The sequence below is a fragment of the Bos indicus genome, chromosome 20 (genome assembly GCF_029378745.1).
Source record: "Bos indicus isolate NIAB-ARS_2022 breed Sahiwal x Tharparkar chromosome 20, NIAB-ARS_B.indTharparkar_mat_pri_1.0, whole genome shotgun sequence".
Classification (NCBI taxonomy): Eukaryota; Metazoa; Chordata; class Mammalia; order Artiodactyla; family Bovidae; genus Bos; species Bos indicus.
Window position 1 is genome coordinate 1,830,858 of NC_091779.1, and position 17,562 is coordinate 1,848,419.

Genomic DNA, 17,562 nt, shown 5'->3' on the forward strand with positions numbered 1-17,562 from the left:
GAAAGAGAGAGGGTAGTTTGCCCATGACAAGGGAGCTGGTAACTGGATTGGAACTCTGGAAGGCAACCTGATAGTATCTATGAAAACAAGCAACAAAGACAACAAACAGTAACAAAATCTGCACAGACCCTGGGCCTTTGCAGTTCCACCTCTAGGAACATATACTACCAAACAGTCTCTCGTGCATAAAGACGTATAAACAAGCATGTTGATTACAGCATGGATGCTAAAGAAGAAACAAGTTGCAGTCCAGCTAAATGTCTGTAAATAGGAGACTGGTTAAAATTGAAGTGCATTCTTAAAGCAGCAGACCATGCAGCAATAAAAGAGAATGAAGCAGATCTGTGTACGCTAATGTGGAAACATCTGCACGTAATACTGATGAGAGAAAAAAGCAAAATAGAGCAGACTATTAAAAAAAAGATGTCTATACATATGTTTGTTCATACACAAAAAATTTTGGAAGGATAGCTGGTAAATTGTTAACAATATTATCTTCTGGGGAATTAGACTTGGGTCCAAGGTAGGATGGAAAATAACTTTTACTATTTAACCTTTCAACCATTTAATTTTTTTACTGTATGCATACTACATTTATAATTTTTGAGAGTTAATTAAAATAGCTGGGTTCTAATTACACCCAACAGCAGTATGACTGGGTGGTTGTTTAATTTATCTGGATCTCACTGTTTACGTCTGTGAATAGAATTGGATCAGATGACCTGTAAATTTATCCCAGCTTTAACCTTCTATTGTCCTGTGGTTTCAAAATATGAAATTCCCAATCAGAAATCACCTTACTTCTTCCCCAGGGAAAAGGAACCTGTGTGTTTAGCCAGAGAGTCTGTGGCTTCTCTGAGCCATCCAGCAGGGCTCTTAATAAAATGCCGCCAGGCAGCTCGGGGCAGGGAGGAAAGAAAAACCTGAAATCTTCTGAAACAACTGGAGAATCTCTCTAACAAAATGGAGATCAGTAAATAAATATTTTCTGGAGCACTGTATTCAAGCCATTGTGCGGAATTTGGCATTAAGGATACAAGTAAGTGGAAGCCAGGACCCTTGGTACTGCTGGGCCTTACAGAGGAGCCAGCACCACGGCCAGCACCACCGTGCCGTCGACGGCGCGCTGGTGGATGTCTCCAAGCACACACTATTTCATCCAGCACGTATAACAACTTTTTATGGTAGTTACCATGATTTTTTCCATTTTACAAGTAAGAAAAATGAGGCTCAGAAAGGTCCAATGACTAGCCAACAACAGCTCAGCCAGTAAGAGAGACTGGTGTTCATCCCCTCGTGTGAGGTGCTGATGCACACTCTGAACCACTGGACCATCACGTCATGGGAAGTGAGTGGAACACAAGTTCGCATGCAAAATGGAATGAATCCACGTCTTTGGTTGCACCTACTCACACTACTCAAATCTGGAAGGGCTGAGCAGGCCTGATGAGTTCTGCCTTCTGGGAAGGCCTGGTGGAGGTGGTAGGTCTTGAGCTGGGCTTTGATGAAAGGATGAGACTTGGCTGCTGCAGGTGTGAGAACTACCATGAACAGTGCCATGGGGACCGAGATGCTCGTGCTGTATCTGTGAGTCTGAACAGACCAGTTCCTCCCCCTCCCTGGAATAGGCAGTTTGCTGTGGGAGAAAACATTGGAAACTGCCAGGAATGCCAGATTAGTTCATTTGGCTCTGACTCTTGAGGAGCAAGAGTCAGGAAGGTGCAGGGAGGAGGTGTCACGAGTCTCCAGCTGTGTCTAGTCGCTGCCACTGCTCACTCCCAGGCCCTCCATGGAGCCACTGGCCAGGACAGCCTCCCCTTAGTCCCAGGGTCAGCCCCACGGAGCCTCATGGGCAGAACTGGAGGGGGCTATGGGCGAAACACTTGGGGATACCATTACTGCTTTTTTTCTTTTGAACTTCTTATTTTGTATTGAGGTGAGGCTGATTAACAATGTTATGATCATTTCAGATGAAAGGGACTCAGCCATACATATACATATATCCGGGATTCCCTAGTGGGTCAGTGGTGTCTTGATCTGCCTGCAATGCAGGAGCTACAGGAGTCTTGATCCCTGGGTCGGGAAGATCCCTGGAGGAGGGCACGGCAATCCACTCATGTTCTTGCCTGGAGAATCCCATGGACAGAGGACCCTGGCGGACTACAGTCCGTAGGGTACGGCTGTAGTGACAGTGTGCATGCCTGCATACATGTACCCATTCTCCCCCAAACCTCCCTCCCATCCAGGCTAGGGGGCATAATTTCTGATCTACTGAGAAAATAGAAGCACTGGACCTATGGTCTCATGATTCACAAAGATCTTCAAGGAGGGAAATCAAAAGAAAATCAAGTGCAATCCTTAGTATGTATCCAAGAGAACCAAAAACATATGTTCACAAAAATTCATATGTAAATGTTCATAGCAGCATTATCCATAAAGGCCAAAGCTTAAGCTTAAGTGAAATTGTTCAGTCATGTCGAACTCTTTGTGACCCTGCAGACTGTAGTCTGCCGGGCTCCTCTGTCCATGGGATTCTCTAGGCAAGAATACTGCAGTGGGCTGCCATTTCCTTCTCCAGAGGATCTTTCCAACTGAGGGATTGAACCTGCATATGTCCCACATTGCAGGCAGACTTTTTACCCTCTGAGATACCAGGGAAGCCCTAAAAATTTTGCAATACCATGGACTATAGGAATTCTCCAAACCAGAATACTGGAGTGCTTAGCCTTTCTCTTTTCCAGGGGATCTTCCCAACTCAGGGGTTGAACCTAGGTCTCCCACATTGCAGGCGGATTCTTTACCAGCTGAGCCACAGGGAAGCCCAAGAATGCTGGAGTGGGTAGCTGATCCCTTCTCCAACGGATCTTCCTGACCCCAGGAATCAAATCGGGGTCTCCTGCATTGCAGGCAGATTCTTTACCAATTGAGCTATCAGAGAAGCCCAAGAATATTTAATCTTCCTCCTGTAATTTTTTTCCAGTTTTAGAGTGAAGCTAAGTGAAAGTGGCTCAGATGTGTCCGACTCTTTGCAACCCCATCGGCCATATAGTCCATGGAATTCTCCAGGGCAGAATACTGGAGTGGGTAGCCTTTCCCTTCTCCAGGGGATCTTCCCAACCCAGGCATTGAATCCAGGCCCCCCACATTGCAGGCGAATTCCTTACCAGCTGAGCCACAAGGGAAGCCCAAGAATACTGGAGTGGGTAGCCTATCCTTTCTCCAGTGCGTCTTCCCGACCCAGGAATTGAACACGGATTCTTTACCAACTTTGCACACTTGATTCTTTACCAACTGAGCTATCAGGGAAGCCCTAAAAGCCAAAAGGTAGAAACAAACCAAATGTCCATATTGGACAAACAAAATGTAGTTTATCTGTATATAGCGATACCCAGAATAGTATCCAGCAATAAACATAGATGAAGTACTGACACCTGTGACGATGTGGATGGACCCTGAAAACATCATGCTTAGTGACAGGAGCCGGACGTGAAAAGTCATATTTTATGACTCCATTTCTCTGAAATGGCAGAAGAGGCAGATCTACAGCGACTGAAGTAGCTTTGTGGTTGCCAGGGGCTGAGGGGGATGGAACAATGACAGTGGTTGCTAATGGGTGGAAGGTTTCTTTGGGGGATGATGAAAGTGTTCTAAAATTAAATAGTAGTTGAAGCGACTTAGCAGCAGCAGCAGCAGTGATGATTTACTACCAGTAAATCTAGCAGTAAATCTACTAGTGAGTATGGTAAAACCCACTGAATGGTATACTTTTAAAAGTTAATGTTACGATATGTGAATTAGATCTCAACTTTAAACAAAAAGAAAACCAGGAATAGGGTGACATAAAACATTTTTGAGGGACTAAGTCAGGTAGAATAGATGTAGAACTTACTAAGAAGTTTCATTAGATTTGACATGTTTAGATGTTCTCAAACATGTTAGGTGTGAGATTTCTGGAATTTTTCTCAAAAGCAATACCAATTCAGCTCACTTTGTTACATATCTATTTCCTGTTGTATCCTGATTACTCTTTTGAAATCCCCTAAATTCAGGAATTTCTCACCCTAAAAAATAACCCATTCCATGCCCAGGTTTTCCCTTTCCTTGGCTCGTGGTTTCATATCTTGGTCTAAAACAGGACGAGCTGTGAGCTCTGGGCTTGAGCAAACAAAGCAACACGTTGCCAGAACTTGCAAGTCATGGGGTCACCAGGAGGAAGGGCAGCTGGAATGGCTGAGAGACACCCTGGTCCTCACTGTGTTTGGAGGCAGGGTTACTATGGAAACAGAAGAGCTTGAGATCTGATTCTCAGAGTGATGGGCCACCTTTGGAAGACTTTGAGGAAGGGAGGGATAGGATCTGGTCCTTCTGGGCTCTGTGTGCTGAGTTGATTTTGTGGGGGCCACAAGCCAGGAGGTCACTTCACTGCACCCCGGAAAGACTTGGTCTTTTGGACTCTGAGAAATAAAGTTTCAAGTAAAATAAGGAAAGCTATTCCCTCAACAGAGTATAAGCTGCATGAGGGCAGGAACTGCTGTCTGTGTAACCACTGCCCTAGCCCCACATGATGATACCTGACCCATTGAAGATGTTCTGTAAATATGTGTCAGTGTAGTCTCTGCTAAAGACAGACCACAGCATGTAGAAAGAGACCTGAGTATCAATCAGTAGTGAAAAAGTAAAGTGAGTGTTAGTCGCTCAGTCATGTCCAACTCTGTGACTCCATGGACTGTATCCCTCCAGGCTCCTCTGTCCGTGGAATTCTCCAGGCAAGAATACTGGAGTGGGTGGCCATTCCCTTCTCCAGGGCAGGGATCTTCCCAACCCAGGGATTGAACCTGGGTCTCCTGCATTGCAAGTGGATTCTTTACTATCTGAGCCACCAGGGAAGCCCCATCAATCAGTAAGCCTGGGTTTAAATCCCAGCTCTGCTGTATGTATAACAAGCTGTGTGACCTTAGGCAAAATACTTCACCCCTCTAAACCTTGTTCTTCTCATCTGTAAAATGAGTCTAATAATGGCTACCAGGTTCTGAGAGGTGGAGGGAGGGCTATGTGGGAAAGTGTCTGGCCCATGGTAAAACAAAGGGCTTGTTTTGCTTTTCTCTGAAACAGGAGCCACAAACCCATGTGAAAGTAACAGCAGTAAGTGAAAGTGAAGTCGCTCAGTCCTGTCTGACTCTTTGCCACCCCATGGACTGTAGCCTATCAGGGTCCTCCATCCATGGGATTTTCCAGGCAAGAGTGCTGGAGTGGGTTACCGTTTCCTTCTCCAGGGGATCTTCCCGACCCAGAAATCGAACCCGGGTCTCCCACATTGCAGGCAGATGCTTTACCGTCTGAGCCACCAGGGAAGCCAGCAGTAAGGACGTTACCAAAAGTATAGCTGCTTTTCACTTAGTCTTGGCCATTGGAAACCTCCAGTGAGCATCTTTGAGTGAAGGATGGCAGCCTCGTTGGCAGGTGATTTCTCTAGCTGGTGTTACCCCTCCTCTTGCTAGTCAACATTTAGAGGATGCTGGACATGTATGGGCTTCGTCCATCAAAGCTGTCCCCCACCTGCTCCTTTCAGGGCCATGACATCTTGTAATAATTGCCCTTGAGCACCAAAGGCACCAGGTTGTACTATTATTTGCTTTGGTACCAAAGAAGTCACCAGAATAATGAAAAGAATAATAAGGCTAACCAGAGCTTTGGCGCTCTTTCTGAGATCCACGCCCTTTAACCACATCATCTTTACCACAGTCCTCTGCAGTGGATACAGAGGTAACCGCCTCTCCTTGCAGATGGGTTCACTGAGGCTCAGCAGTGCCTTGGTTTGAGTCTCGATCTCTCCGTTCTGTATCCTGCATCAATGTCACTGTCACTTCTGCTAATCTTTGGAGCACTTTCCCTCTGCTGGACCAGTTCCACCGTGAGCAGGTGGAGTGTGTTCTAGTCTCTGCATTTAGCACCAAGAGATCATGTAAATGTTAAAATTATGGTAAGCCTACTTATCAGCTGGGCCTCAGTGGCCCTTGAACTCAGATGAGCATGAGAATCACCGGAGTGCTTGTGAACACATGGATTTCTGGGGTTGGATTTAGTAGGTCGGAGTGGGGCCAGAGAATCTCCATTTCTAACGAGTTCCTAGGTGATGTCGATGCTACTGGTCCAGGACCAAACTTCAAAACCATAGAGCTAAAGGGAAGGAGAAGGCGACATATCCTAAGATGGAATAGGCAGCAGGCTGGTCCTGTGCTGCCAGCTGAATTAGGAAAGACTTCCAGAGACGCTGTTGTTGCTGTTCAGTTGCTAAGTCATGTCCAGCTCTCTGTGAGCCCATGGACTGCAACACACCAGGCTTCCCCGTCCTCCAGTATCTCCTGGAGTTTGCTCAGGTTCATGTCCATTGAGTCAGTGATGCTATCTAACAGTGTCATCCTCTGCCGCCCCCTTCTCCTTTTGCCTTCAATCTTGCCCAGCATCAGGGTCTTTTCCAATGAGTTGGCTCTTTGTACCAGAAGCTTCAGGTTTAGTATTAGTCCTTCCAGTGAATATTCAGGGTTGATTTCCTTTAGAATTGATCTGAGAGTCACTGAAATCCTTATCCGTTATTGCCCCCTAATTCTAGGGCAGAGAACCACCTCACCAGGACACCCAGCTGGGCTGAGTTATTCATTTTCCAGAAAAACAAAATGAAGCAAAACAACAGCAATAAAAAAAGAGCGGCCCTAAAATCTTTCTCCTTGCCCAAATCCTGTTGTCAGAGAGAGGATGTACATGGTCAGTGCCTAGAGAAATCCATCCATTGTCCTCCTTTGGCTGGAATGTTAATTTCACAGTCAGTGCCAGTTAGAAAATTGCAGTGCACAGAATTAAACTGGTTCTGCCTCTATCTTCTTCCATCTTCATAAATTATTCACATTACCCAGCGTTTAATGTGCTTCCCCACTTCAGCCCTCCCGATGACGGTTCTCCGTTCTTTCATTCACAGCTGTGGAACAACTATTTTCATCTGGCAGTGGCTTTTATCACTCAGGATTCTCTGCAGCTGGAGCAGTTCTCGCACGCCAAATACAACAAAATCCTGAATAAGTAGGTTGCATTTGGAGCTCCTGAAAAGGAGGGGGGAGGTTTGTGAGAATCTCTGAGGTGATGCCTGAAGCAGACATTTTTTTTGTTTCTCCTAGGTATGGGGACATGAGACGGCTAATTGGCTTCTCCATCCGTGATATGTGGTACAAGCTTGGTGAGTAGGCAGAGGCATTCAGACAGACACATCTGCACATGCCAGGCTCCTTCTTGAAGACCATCTGTTAAGAGGGCCATGGGGGTTTCAGCAGAGGAAGCTTGAAATAACAGTTTATCACTGTACACACCCCAGGTCCTTAATAAGTGCCTGATGAGAGAGAGTGCCCATCCCAACCTCCCACCCCCCAAAACAGCTGTGGATCTGCTTTTCCTTGACTCCCCTGAGGGGTGAAGAAATCAAACTGGAATTTACAAGGAGAAGGAGCATGACTGCTGTGGGAATGCATGGCCTCCCTGTCACGTGTGCTTCCTGCTGACTGGTGTGTGTTCTGCGTCCTGCTTCTTGTGTGATGTTGTGATCTACCACAGGCCCTCCAAACTCATGGGGGAGAATTGATCCTGTGGCAGATGAGGTTCTCCTGTGATATGATTTGAGCTGGAAGGTGACCCCAGAAGCTGTCCCTGCTTCAGTGAGCTACAGGAATCCTGAGCAAGCTGAGTGGTACCTATGGGAGGAAGGAAGGGGAGATGGAGTCAGCAAGACATTTATTGAGAGTCTGAGTCAGCCCTGTACAAGGAGATTTTATTTAATCTTCACATCACCTCCTGCGAGATGGAAACATTTCCCCCTCATCTTATCGATCAGGGAACTCAGAGGGAAGGAGCTTGCTTGAGATGAAACAGTAGCAAGCTGCAGAGCTTGGTTTTGATTTCACAAGGATGGGGGCTGCACACTTTGCCCAAGGCCTGAATCCTGTCCATAAATCTGTGCAGAAAGGATGAATGGGTAGACGGATGAATAATTAGTAACAAGTAGTGAGCTCTTTTGCCTCCTATTTTGAGCATCCTCCTTGACTCTGCTGCTGAACTGCTCTGTGCTCGTCTTAGATGTGCTCTCTTCAATAGGGCACTTGCAGGACTCTGCCTGTCTCTTGGATTCAACCTAAATCACCTCCCCATACCTCTTAGTATCTATCAGTCCCATCTGACTTCCTGGACAGCTGTTCCTCGCCCTTCCCAGCAAGGTGCATTCATTGTCGGGAAAGCACGAGGCCATCTGTCTGGGCTCTGTGTTTGCTGGCAGCATTGCACTCAGGTCAAGAACACATGCTGGTAGCAGGGTCGTAGACTGGTTCCCAAAACTGAAGGGAGAGCTGGGGATCAGGCCCAGAACAGACTCCGCCTCTGCTGGGGTCCTTGCCTTGTCATTTGCACGCTGTGAGGTGCAGAGCAGGGGCCCAAGTGACACTGGCCCAGCTTGGGGAGACAGCGCCGTCTCCCAGGGTGTCTGTGAGGCTCGGAAGGGCAAGCACTGCGAGTGGGAAGCCAAGGAGGCCACACCCATGCAAGAGTTGTATCATCATTTTCACCCTGTTATGACAGTATCCTCCTTAGTTGTAACAACCAAAAATATCTTTGCGTGCATGCTGTCATTTCAATCATGTCTGACTCTTTATGACCCCGTGGACTGTAGCCCTCCAGGCTCTTCTATCCATGGGATTCTCCAGGCAAAATTACTGGAGTGGGTTGCCATTCCCTTCACCAAGGGAATCTTCCTGACCCAGGGATCGAACCCGAGTCTCTCGCATTGCAGGCAGATTGTTCACCCTCTGAGCCACTAGACATTACCAAGTATCCTCTGTATGTGTACATGTGTGTGTGTACGTGTGTGTACGAAACTCCCCTCTTTTGCAAGCCATCACCAAAAGAAATGCCATCTCTGCCCTGTGTTTTTGGAACAGCATTTTTGTTTCTCTACTTTGGATAATGATAGGGATAAAAGAAATGTTTTGTGTGTCATTTACCACTACCGTGCCATAGGAAAAAAGTGCATAGTACAAGTGGCAGCCAGCATCTGGCCTCAGGGCAGGAGTCTGGGAGGGAGTCGTGGGGCTGCTGCAAACTGAGGCAGGTGCACCCCAGCTGGAAGGAGCAGTTGGTATCCTGCCTGGTAGACTTCTGTCCTATTAGAATTCAAGGCTGACATTGTCACAGCTTCTAGTTTATCAAAAGAAGCCCAGAAACATAATTTTTAAATGCATTTTCTAATTTATTAATATTGGTGGTAACTAGCTGAAAGTTTTAAAAGCACCACATGTGTCCGGTGAAACAAGGGGCCCAGACTCAGTCTGCAGATGAGTTTGCCTTCCCTGCTTTGCAGCAGCAAAGACGAGGTAAAGCTGTGGTGGGCTTCCTCTCCCAGATCTACATCCCAAGTGTTGCCAGGATTGCAAAACAGGGATCTGTGCTTTGTTTGTTTCCGGTTCCTCCGCACAGCCTGCGCTTTTCTGAATGTCCTTCATTGCCATTGTTTTGCACATAGAAGATTTTATTTAGATATAGATTGTTTTGGCAGGAGCTCCTGCGCTCCCAATTATGCTGATGAATGAAAAGATGTTACCAAATACTCTACCTGCTTAGAATCACAGAACATCAGAACTGGAAGGGTCCTTTAGAGAGCATATTGTCCAGCATTTTTCAAATGTTTATTTCTAGCTGAGGACCAATAAAAAGAATATACCCTGCTCAATACAGAAATTGGATGAAAGTCAAGCTGTTCTAATTGAAGTGGGATGGGGTGGGGTGGGGAGGGGTGGTGGGTAGAACTACTCTCCTGAGCTCCTATGGAGACCCCTGCAGAGTTTCTGGGAGAAACCCTGAAGCACTTCAGAGAAGAGTTTGAAGCTACAGGTCTGTCCAACCCACCGATTTACCAACAAGGAAACCGAGGCTCAGAGAGGCAGAGAGTGTGTGTCCAGCATCACAGAGTGGATGGGAGGCGGATTCAAGACAGGGAAGCCTGGCATGCTGTAGTCCATGGAGTTGCAAGGCGTCGGACATGCCTGAGCAGTGGAACAACGAACCCCAACAGGACAAGTACGCTGGTGTGTCTGTCCAGAGCGCCATGGACCCCTTGCTGTATGCAAGTACCTGTGGGGTGAATTAGCGGAATTCAAAGATATATTTGTTCAGGTTTGGGGGTTGCAAGAAAGAGATGCTGGCTGTGGCTGCCTTAATTGGAGAAGGCACTAATTGGAAGGGCAAGGGACATGGGCTATGAAGGGTAGGATTAGAGCCACTCAAGGATCCAGGACAGGTGATGTGATGTTGCCTTTAGGATGTTCTATGCCTACATCACTCTGCTAAAGGTCCAGTCTCTAGGAGACACCTTTCTGTTGTTCTTCCTTGGGTGACCACTCCATCAATGCCCCCACCAAGCCTCCATCCATCAAGGGAGGCAGAGTTTCCCAAAGTAAAATGTTCATGGAGTTACGGAGAAATCGAACAAAGACACAGATGTCTGCTGTAGAAAACAAAAAGTAAAAAAATTCTGTTGCAAGGATGGCCATCTCCTCATCTCTTAGCCTGGACTCCTTGGAAGAGGAAGGTGTATTGGCCTGAAGCGACTTTCCTGCTGCCTTCTCCTTGCCCATCTGCTTCAGGGATAGGGGAGCAGAAAGAGGAGGCAGAGTGAATGGATGGGTCCCCAGTCCCATCCTGCTTTGTCTTCGGCCAGATGCTGGCATTAGCAGGCTTTCTCAGCAAGCTAACGAGGTTAATCTGCTAATCCCAACCAGCACCGAGCACTGTGTGCATGGGAGACCACTGCAGTGAGGACACTGCATTGGGCAATGATGAGTGTTAAAGTGCAGCTTCTGAAACATCCAGCACAGAGTGAAGCATGGACGCTGTCGGTGGCAAGCCTGGCTGAGTGCCACAAGATAGCCCTTCCTTCCTTCTTCCTGGCTGACCGATCCCTGATTTATTTTTTTTCGTGATCACAGTTTGTCCAGTTAACAATGATTTGTAGCTAGTGGTGGCCATGTGACCCACCCAGCTCTATCTGAAGAGAATCAACAGAAATACACTTCTTGGGGTTTCGGGAAAAACTTTTTCCTAATTAAAATGAAAGGCAGGGCATAGCAGTGAGCATAGCACATTGTTTTGCTTGTAGTCTTTCCCTTTGTTCCTTTCTGGGAAAGAAGAAGATGCCTGGAGGTGCAGTGGCCACCCTGAAGCCATGAAGAGTCGCACCCTAAGGATGGAGAAGCAGCTCTAGACTGACTGTCTTAAGGAGGAAAACTAAACAGAGCTTACTCAGTTTAGCTAAAGCCTGCTACTACCCTACCTGATGTATCATCTAATTCAGTGCCCTGATTTTATAGGCAAGGTCACTGAGGCCCAGAGAAGTACAAGGACATTCCCAAGGTCAACAGCAAATCAGTGACTCAGATGAGACAAAAGAGCCACTGAAGTCCAGTGTTCTTACTAATATTTTTTTTCCAGAATATGCAAAATATTTTCAAAGGATGGGAAATAGTAAACTATGTTTTCCAAAGACTACTGATAATGAGTAAATCATAATGCCTGTTAAGTTTTAAAATTTTGTTTTAATGCCCAAAGCAATCAGGGCTTCATCACCATGATCATCAGCATCATCATCTTCTTCTCATCAAGAATGATTTGAGCAGCCCTGTGATTATAAGATAGCTAATTGCAAAGATAATCTCAGGCTGGAAGACTATTCAAGGAAAAGTCTAGACAAGTGTGTTTGTGTGTGTGTGTGTGTGTGCACGCACGCTTTTGTGAGAGAAAATACATGCAAGGAGGCCTTAATAGAGAGAAGGATCCATACCAGGATCCAGCCACTAAAGGGTTAATGCTATCTGTATGTTTGGATCCTGGATAATGCCAAATATAATTGACTTTCCCTGATAGTGTAGCATCGTAACATTTGATTTCCGCTAGGAGGGAAGCAATGCACATTTTGTGAAAATGACTTTGTACTTAACCAGCCCATGTTCGCTGGGGTTAATGCTGGTCTGCTGTGTTAACAGTCTTCATGGGAGAGAAAGATAAATTCCAGTGGCTGGCATCATGGCCTTACATGTGGGGAGGTCGCTCCCAGCAGAGCTGTGAGAGCAACTGAACTGTCACTTTTTCAGCATCTGTGGAGGGTCCGGCTCACCGCTAAGCACAAGGGGAGGATGAGAGAGTTGGGGACATATAAGGCATGGTCCCTGCCCTCCCTGGAAAAGCCCACCATTGACCTCTACACACAGGATAAAATAAAAGCACATTCCTTAATGTGAAATGTGTGGTCGAGACTCAGGAGTTGAGGCAAAGAGGAGGAAAGCTGTACTGAGTCAATGGCTCTTGAGTTAGACCCCAGGGTGGTCAGAGCTGAAAGGGCAGCAACTATTCCAAGCGAACGATCAGCCTAAGCAAACGTGACTTCCTTGAGTTGGGGAGAAGCTGCTGGGCAGAAATAGGGAGTGGGATTAGAAAGGCATCCATCCATCCACCCACCCATCCATCCATCCAACCAACCATCCATTTATTCATTTAGCAACAAATACTGAGCACTGTGACAGGCAGAATAGCCTACCAAAGGTGTCCAAGTCCTGACCCCAGCTCCTGTTCATAAATTACCTTACATGGAAAAGTGGACTTTTTAGGCATGATTAAGGATCTTGAAGATGGTAAGACTATCCTGGACTGTCCAGATGGACCAGAAGAAATTACAGGGACCTTAGAAGTGAAGAAAGGAGGCAGGGGAGTTGGAGAAAGATTAGAAAAAGCAATACTGTTGGCTTTGAAGATGGAGGAAGGGGCGGTGAGCCAAGGAATGCGGGCAGCCTCTAGAGGCTGGAGAAGGGAAGGAAGCGGTTTCTTCCTCAGACCCTCCAGAGAGAACTCAGCCCTGCTCACACTTGACTTTAGCCCAGAGAAACCCATTTCAGACTTCTTTTTTTTTTTCCTATGTTTCATCCAGTTTATTTTCTTTTTTTAAATTTTATTTTATTTTTAAACTTTATATAATTGTAATAGTTTTGCCAAATATCAAAATGAATCCGCCACAGGTATACATGTGTTCCCCATCCTGAACCCTCCTCCCTCCCCAGTGCACTAGCCCCAAGCATCCAGTATCGTGCATCGAACCTGGATTGGCATCTCGTTTCATACATGATATTTTACATGTGTCAATGCCATTCTCCCAAATCTTCCCACCCTCTCCCTCTCCCACAGAGTCCATAAGACTGTTCTATACATCAGTGTCCAGAACCATAAGATTAGTTTGTGTTGTGCTAAGCCACTGCCTGTGGTGATTTATAACAGCAGCAACTGGAAATGAAGACAAGTAGCCTTATAGGTCAGGCACTGTGCTAGTGGCTGAGGCTGCAACCGAAGACAGCTGTAGTTAGAGACATAGCCCCCAACCTCACGGACTTGCACTGAATAGTAACATACTGATTGCTGAGCTATTTAATTATGTCTGTAAAGGAAAATAGCTGTAGAACAGAAGCTGGGGCACCCAGAGAGTGTATAAAGGACTCCTGCCTAATGAGTGAGCTCGAGGTGGCCTCGATGAAGACTGGGGGAGCTCTGAGCCCCAGAGCTGTGGTGTCCTAAAGAACTAGCCTGTGAGCCACCTGTCTAAATTTAAATGCTCTAGCATCCACGTTTTTTAAAAAGATTAAACTCAGTGAAATTATTGTTAACAATATATTTTATTTAACCCCATATTCCAAAGTGTTACCATTTCAACATATAACCAACATAAAACATTATTGAGATAGGTTACCTTTTTTGGTTTGTTTTCCAAAACTCTTTCTTTGAAATCTAGTGGGTTTTTTACACTTGCAGCACATCTCAACTTGGACTAGCCTAATTCCAGCTGCTCAAAGACACTATGGCCAAGTGGCCTCCATATTGGATAGAGAACAAGTAACGTTTGCTTGTGGGGCCAGTGGTGGTGGGACTCGGGTGGAGTTGGGCACAGGAGGGACGAGCATGGTGGGCAGCGCAGGGCGGGGTGCAGGCTGAGGGGAGGAGGCAGGGTGTGGAGATGGGGCTTCGGGCCAAATGGGCTTGCAGACCAGGGGGACCCATGCAAGGACTGTAGCTGTGGACAACATGATTAGACTGGGGTTGTCAGACCTCTTTGAGGAGAGATAAGAGCATGTTTCGATGGGATAGAGAAGGGTTTGGAGGCTGGTAATGTCAGCTGTGGGAGATAAGATACATCTGATGCAACCTCCTTCCGTGCCAGCCCTTTACTCCAGAAGTAAACGAACAAATTGACCAGCCTGAGACTTTCCTGAAAAGCCCCAGGGGCGCCATGGGGTCGGAACGCGGCTTCTTACATTGCTTTTCCCACAGCTCACCCTGGGCCGAGCTCTCGCTGCTCAGCATTGGCATCAGCACACTCAACATCAACGTTTGCTGAGCCTTTCTAACGAACCAGACCCTGTACGGAGCCCTTTGTTTTAAGCTTCTCAACAATTCTTCAGGCAGGGACTATGATTATATCTCCATTTAATAGATGAGATAATATGTTTTTAATATTTTTATTTATTTATTTTGGCCACTGCCATATGACATGTGGGGTATTGATATCCCTCGACCAGGGATTGAACCCACACCCCTTGCACTGGGAGCATGGAGTGCTGGCTACTGGGCCACCAGAGAAGACCCCAGATGAGATAGTAGAGGCTAGGGAACATTAAGTGACAGACACAAAGCTTCCCTGGTGGCTCAGAGGGTAAAACAATCTGCTTGCAACACGGGAGACTCGGGTTCCATCCCTGAGTTGGGAAGATCCCATGGAGAAGGGAATGGCTACCCACTCTAGGATCCTTGTCTGGGAAATCCCACAGACAGAGGAGCCTGCTGGGCTATAGTCCAGGGGATTGCAAAGAGGTGGACATGACTGAGCAGCTACACCTCACTTCTTCACAAAGCCATACAGTCTGGAGTGGCAGTGGGGGAGTTTGAGGCAGGTTGTCGGGCTCAGAGACTCTATAGGGCCTGGAGGGAAGCTGGGCCAGGCACGTTCTGGGCCACAAGGAGAGACTCGACCGCCTGTCTTAGATCAGTACCAAGAGGGACATTTTCCAAGCCTGAGATGGAGAGGCAGAGATCTGCGTTCCTTCTTCCTCTTTTCAATAAGCGGGGTCATTTCTCATCAACCCAGCTTCATTTCAGAGTCCCCAGGAGGCTTGCAGGACTCTGAAATCCAGAGGGTGATAACTCGCCCTCATCCTGCTCATTTCAGGGTCTGTGCCAGACTCAGAGGGTCTCCTGCTCTCAGTTTGAGCACCCCAGGTCTGTCAGCCTCCTGAGGTCAGGGACGCTCCCACCTTCATGCTCAGCCTGGTCCACAGGGTAGCCTTCTCCCGTCCTCTTTCCCCACCCTCCCCGCGTCCATCTCCCTGTTCTTTCTTGTTTCTGTCAGGCTGCCTTCCTCATGCTCTCAGACCTTCACCTGCACTTTCACCTCTCCCTGGCGAGGCAGGACAGGCAGGCCGTTGCATAGACCAGAAGGGGAACACGGTGGCCGGCTTTCCTCTCACAGACCCCAGCTCCTCCCTGCGCTCGCACTTCTGCCAGATGCTTCCCCAGAGCCTGGGCAACTCGGCGTCTGGACTTATCCCACTGACTTGTTGGGACTTTAAAAGCCTTTTCTAACTGGTATCTGTTCCCAGTGAGAGTCAGCTTCCATTATGTGAGAAAGACCCTCTCACCCATTCCCTTCCTTGCCTTTTTTCAAGAACAATAGCAGGTATGTCTCTTGAATGAGTATTTTTTTCAAAATGAGTTCACATTCACTTAGCCACAAATATGTTCTCTGTGTGTGTGCCTGTGTGCACATCTGTGTGTATAAAGGCACACATTCGGATTACTTGAACACAAAATCCTATGTGCTCAAATTCCATTTCTGATGTAAATGAATAAAATTTTTTATGGAGCATTGTAAGGGCCATTGAGATCACACTGCATTTAGAAATCATCATCATCTCTCTCTCCTCTTTCCCCATTCTTCTGAACATCTCTTCAACTGACTGCAAAGAATGCAGGTCAGAAGTGCCTAGGAAATCCCTAGTCTATGGCATGTCTGCTCTTTATTTTAAACCATCTCAAATATATCTTTATCAGACCCAATGCCCTCCAGTATTCTAAAGGCTTTTGTCACATAAGCAATTTCTCCATTCCATGGTGGCTTATCTGACAGTTTCCCATTTACCTGCTACTTATTATTATACTCGACTTTGAATTTTAAAACCCCACTGAGGGTTTAAAGGATCTTGAAGGACAAAATCAGAAACCTAGATTAGCAGTTACTATAAATCTGCAAGAAAGCTAGTTTAGTTTTGTTTTTGTTTTTGTTTTTCTGTTTGGAACAATGCAGAGTATAATGCAAACACCATGTAATGAAGCTGGTATCCTGGAAAAGTGTCTTCATGTTTCACTCACCTCTCTCCCTGCCTGCACTATTTCTCACTAACTGAAGATATTCCTAAGATGATGCCTTTTTTATCTGAATTCTGGGGAAACACTCACTCCAACATTAAGCCTCATTTAGGCTGAATTAAAATTCATTTTCTTGCAGCCTTCCCTCTTGGCTCCTTTACTCAGCTTTAATCGAAAGCAACAGTGCCAGGCTGTACGCCATACTGCCTGAATTTCTGCACCCCAGGAGCCCTCTCCCCCAGGCACAGACCACCAATGCCATGTTCACCTTGACGGTGGGGAAAAGCGGGATGGGCTTCCTGGGCTCTGAGAGTCAGGAGGAGAAAGACGCAGCTGCGACGAAACACCTGGGTGTCAGCTTCACTGGCAGGGTTGCTGGGATGGGCTTGCCCATGCTCCCCAGGAAATCCCCGCAGTTCCTGAGTGCCCCTCCCTTTCCCTTTCTCTGCCACGTCTGATGTGTGTGTTCTGAGGAGTCTGCTCAATTCTACTCGACAAGGCTGCCCTTCATGGTTCATTTTGGCCAAACATCACAGCAGTGATAGCGAACACTGTGCAAAGTGTGCCATGTGCCAGGCACTTGATAAATAATAATTCCTATTATTCTCTCACATTAGAGGTGAAAACGCAGAGGCCTCAAGAGGCCAGCTTGCCCACCGTCACACAGCTAGTTGATGGAGGATCCATTTGCCTATTTCAGGCAATCTAGACCAAACCACCAGAGAAGGCAATGGCACCCCACTCCAGTACTCTTGCCTGGAAAATCCCATGGACGGAGGAGCCTGGTGGGCTGCCGTCCATGGGGTCGCTAAGAGTCAGACACGACAGAGCGACTTCACTTTCACTTTTCACTTTCATGCGTTGGAGAAAGAAATGGCAGCCCACTCCAGTGTTCTTGCCTGGAGAATCCCAGGGACGGGGGAGCCTGATGGGCTGCCGTCATGGGGTCGTACAGAGTCGGACACGACTGAAGCGACTTAGCAGCAGCAGCAGCAGCAGACCAAACCACAGTGCCCTTCACCACTTGGCCCCACTGGCCCTGCCGCGGGGCTGATTATCCTAGGCTCTGTCTAAGTG

The 17,562-nt window shown here is 47.0% G+C and overlaps 1 protein-coding gene across 1 annotated transcript in view; it reads left to right on the forward strand.

Moving 5' to 3' along the window:
* The window catches only part of DOCK2 (dedicator of cytokinesis 2), a 458,208-nt gene that overhangs the window by 371,891 nt on the left and 68,755 nt on the right, over window positions 1–17,562 (forward strand). The window contains exons 31-32 of the mRNA XM_070774484.1: window positions 6,974–7,074; window positions 7,170–7,228. Coding sequence (XP_070630585.1) covers window positions 6,974–7,074; window positions 7,170–7,228 — 160 coding nt within the window. The remainder of the gene's footprint in view (window positions 1–6,973; window positions 7,075–7,169; window positions 7,229–17,562) is intronic.